General features: G+C 46.0%; 1 protein-coding gene across 1 annotated transcript in view; it reads right to left on the reverse strand.

Annotated features, from left to right (window-relative positions):
* Positions 1–3,484, reverse strand: part of KCNQ5 (potassium voltage-gated channel subfamily Q member 5) — an 849,165-nt gene that overhangs the window by 203,375 nt on the left and 642,306 nt on the right. Inside the window, exon 3 of the mRNA XM_019520474.1 lies at positions 920–1,046. Within this exon, the coding sequence (XP_019376019.1) occupies positions 920–1,046 (127 nt within the window). The remainder of the gene's footprint in view (positions 1–919; positions 1,047–3,484) is intronic.

Here is a 3,484-nt window from a genome sequence, read left to right on the forward strand (position 1 = left end):
TCAGGAAAAAATTCTTTACAGTGAGGGTTGCCAAAATATGGAATAAGTTTCCAAGGGAAGTGGTGCTGTCACCTTCCTTGGAGGCGTTTAAAAGGAGACTGGACAGACACCTGGCTGGGGTCATCTGACCCCAGCACTCATTCCTGCCCAGGGCAGGGGGTCAGACTCGATGTTCTAATAGGTCCTTTCTGACCCTAACATCTATGAAACTATGACTTCAACTCAACCCAGCTGTCACTGGTTGGTTAGTTTCTTGCACATATCTCTGCAGTCTTGTTTAAGATGTTATGAGGATTCTGTGGATTGTAGCATTAAGGATAAATTCCAATAGGAAAAGGAGAAGGGGAAAAGAGGATTTTGTGGGAAAATGGGCTATGAGAGTGTTTAGTAATAGACTTATTGGCATATCAAATGGCTGGGCTGGAGGACATAGAGACAGCTGTGTAGGAAACAGAACTTGTCAACCAATGAGTGTGAGAAGTCTGTCCCTCTAACTTTCAGATATGACTAAGTGTTTTTAATATCTGCAATGAAAGAAGAATTAAGAGAAGAAGGGCATAGACAGGTAACATTCAGGATTAACAAATGAACAGCTATTTGTTTATTTCAGTGAGATCTATGATCACACCTGATGTTTTCCTAATGGAAATCTCAACAATTTTGTCCATCCTGATCTGAACAGAAAATTGTCTTTTAGAAAAATATGAAAGTATATACAGATTAGTATTTAGGAATGTCTGCAGATTTTAAAACCAGACATTTCTTGAGCACAGGTTATAATTCTAAAATTGGATTATACTAGAATGACTTGAAACAGAATTTGACTCTTTTGTATTTAATTTAGAAATAAAGTGAATGTGTGAGTGGGTGGAATTTTTGTATTATTTACACTGAAATGAACTATAATTGGGATACTCACCGATTACACAGAAAGGTTTCCTTGCAAATCTCAACCTTCCTTGCCATCCCCGGTATCGACAACAGCAGCCAGCAGACCAGATACGAATGATAAACTCCAAACCAAATACAACAATCATGACAAACTCCTGGAAAGAGCAAAGAAGAATATCTTTTACAGGTAACAGAAACAAATTACAAGAAAGAAATCCTGATAATCTCAAGCACTTGGGGCATTTATATACATACTTTTTTGTCCTTGGACACACCAGAAATCTGCCACTTTGGAGCAGACTCTAATTCAAACTGCTCTGTACATGAGCCAAGGTGAACTGTGCTGTGCCATGTGCAGTTATACAAGCAGCAAAATACATGTCAGCATGGAGAAAATGGTGGTGGTATGCTGTTGAACTGAAGCATTTCCAATGCATTCTAGTTCAAAAGCACACCACCAACATTTTCTCAGTGTTAACACACATTTTGCCGCAAGCGTCATAACACTGGGCACTTGCTTGTGTAAAAATGCCCTGGAGTTTAACTGTACTTCTCTTCCTGAACCAAGCTAAACACTTTCTGTGAGGGATCCAAATCCCAAGATATCTGTGCAGCCACACAATAAACAGTCTCCAGAGTTCCCTTATTAAGTGTCCTAGCCTGCTCTCTGAAACAAAGTATCTTCTAAAATCAGCTAATTAATGTGTAAGCCTTAAGGGCCTGAACCAACACTATGCATGTCAGTGGCGAATCTCCTGGTGACTTCAGAGTTTCAGGGTCAGGCCAGCTACCCAGGAATATACAGCTAAATTCAGAACAGAGTTCTTATTTTGAAGCTGTATATTTTGGCAGGAATATTCTTATCTTATTCCACAGTACCAGTATGGATGTGGGGTACTCAAAAGAGTTCAAGAAATGCTAATTTATTTATAGAAGTTTGTTAGAAATAACCTGTAGCACTTTGAGAAAAAAAACAAACTCATTTGGTCCACTGGTGCAACCTGTGTTGACTTTGAGATGTAAGGCTGGATCTAGTTCTCACTGAGGCAGGGGTGGGCAAAATCCAGCCCATGGGCCAGATTTGGCCCACCAGGCACTTTCATCTGGCCTGTGGTGACCGCAATGAATTGTGCCCCACCCAGCCCTTCTGCCCACGAGGTTGGAAGTGAGGCACCTACACCTGCCCCCAAGATACCTTTTATGCTTTGGTCCTACCTTCATGGGTGGAAGGGTTGGCTCTGCTAGCACGGGGCAGGGCTGCTGCAGGCTTCCCCAGCATTCTGCTCCCTCCAAGCAGCAGGTAGGGAAGGGGAGGGCCAGGATGGTCTTGCAGCTGGGCGGGAGTGTGAGGCTGGCTGAAGCGTAGAGCCCTCGCTCAGGGAGACAGGGACAAGTGGGTGTGAGGGGGGAAAAGGCATGGGGACTCCCCCCGACACTCCCTCATGGTGTGCAGCCCTGGCAGGTGGGGGCAACTGGGACGGGAGGAAGGTAGTGCTCTATTTGGTGCTGGTGCCTGCCTTCTGGCTCCATTCAGTGCTGTGAGGAGCATGAACCCTGTGCTCCCTGCACTTGTGGGACACAGAAGGGAAGCCCCAGGCATTGGAGTGGGCTGGGGCAGGGAATACAGCTGGCTCCAGCACCTGGGGCTTCCCTCCTGTGCCCTGTGAGTGCCAGGGAAACAAACAGCCCAGTGAGGGTTGTGGTCCTTGCTGTGACGTACAGCACTTGCCAAAGCCAGGTACTTGCACCCCCACTTGCTGCTACATCATGGGTTAGTGCGTGTGTGGGGGATCCTCACAGCTCTCCCACGTGCCTTCACATCCCCCCACACCCACAAACCACATACACAGAAACAGACTTACCATCCCCCACCTCCAGTGTTGCCTGTATTAACTGCAGGAGAGGACAGCACTTTCCAGAGCCACACACCCACACCCAAGTGCCACACAAGCCCCCAACATATCCTATGCCTCTCCACAGCCACACCCTCTCACAATCTCTCTCCACATGCTACCTCACACACACCCCACCGTACACACACCTTGGCCTACACCACCCATCTCCCACCATACACCCCCCACACAATATAAGAGACTAAGAATTTAATTTAAGTTATTATGCAGTCCCATCTATATACCATATACAAACATGAATCGTGACAAAAATATTTTTGTAATAAAATTAAAATGTTATAGCAGATATTTGATGTTTAGTGTAGGATTTGGTTTTTCTGGTTGTATGATGACAATCCCCCACCTCCCAAAAAGGAGTATTTTGGGGGGCAAGGGCAGCAGTTTTCCAGTGGCAAATGTCTGGGGTTAGCAGGGGGGACTTCCGATTCCAAGATAGTGACCAGAGGGTGGGGAACCTGTCAGGGGGCGGGGCTACCCATGTGGCCCTTGACAGCTCACCAAACCTCGTTAAGCACTCCTCCACCTGAAATAATGCCCACCCCTGCATTAAGGTATGTACAGATATTTGGAGAGGTTAAATTGGGTAATTTTTAATTCAATCTAAGTTGGGATGAGAGGGGATAGCGGGGAGGTGGGGGGGAAAAACCAGGGAAGCAAGCAGGGTCAATGGGTGGGTGGTG

Source organism: Gavialis gangeticus, unplaced genomic scaffold (genome assembly GCF_001723915.1).
Source record: "Gavialis gangeticus isolate Ggan-Ray unplaced genomic scaffold, GavGan_comp1, whole genome shotgun sequence".
Lineage (NCBI taxonomy): Eukaryota > Metazoa > Chordata > Crocodylia > Gavialidae > Gavialis > Gavialis gangeticus.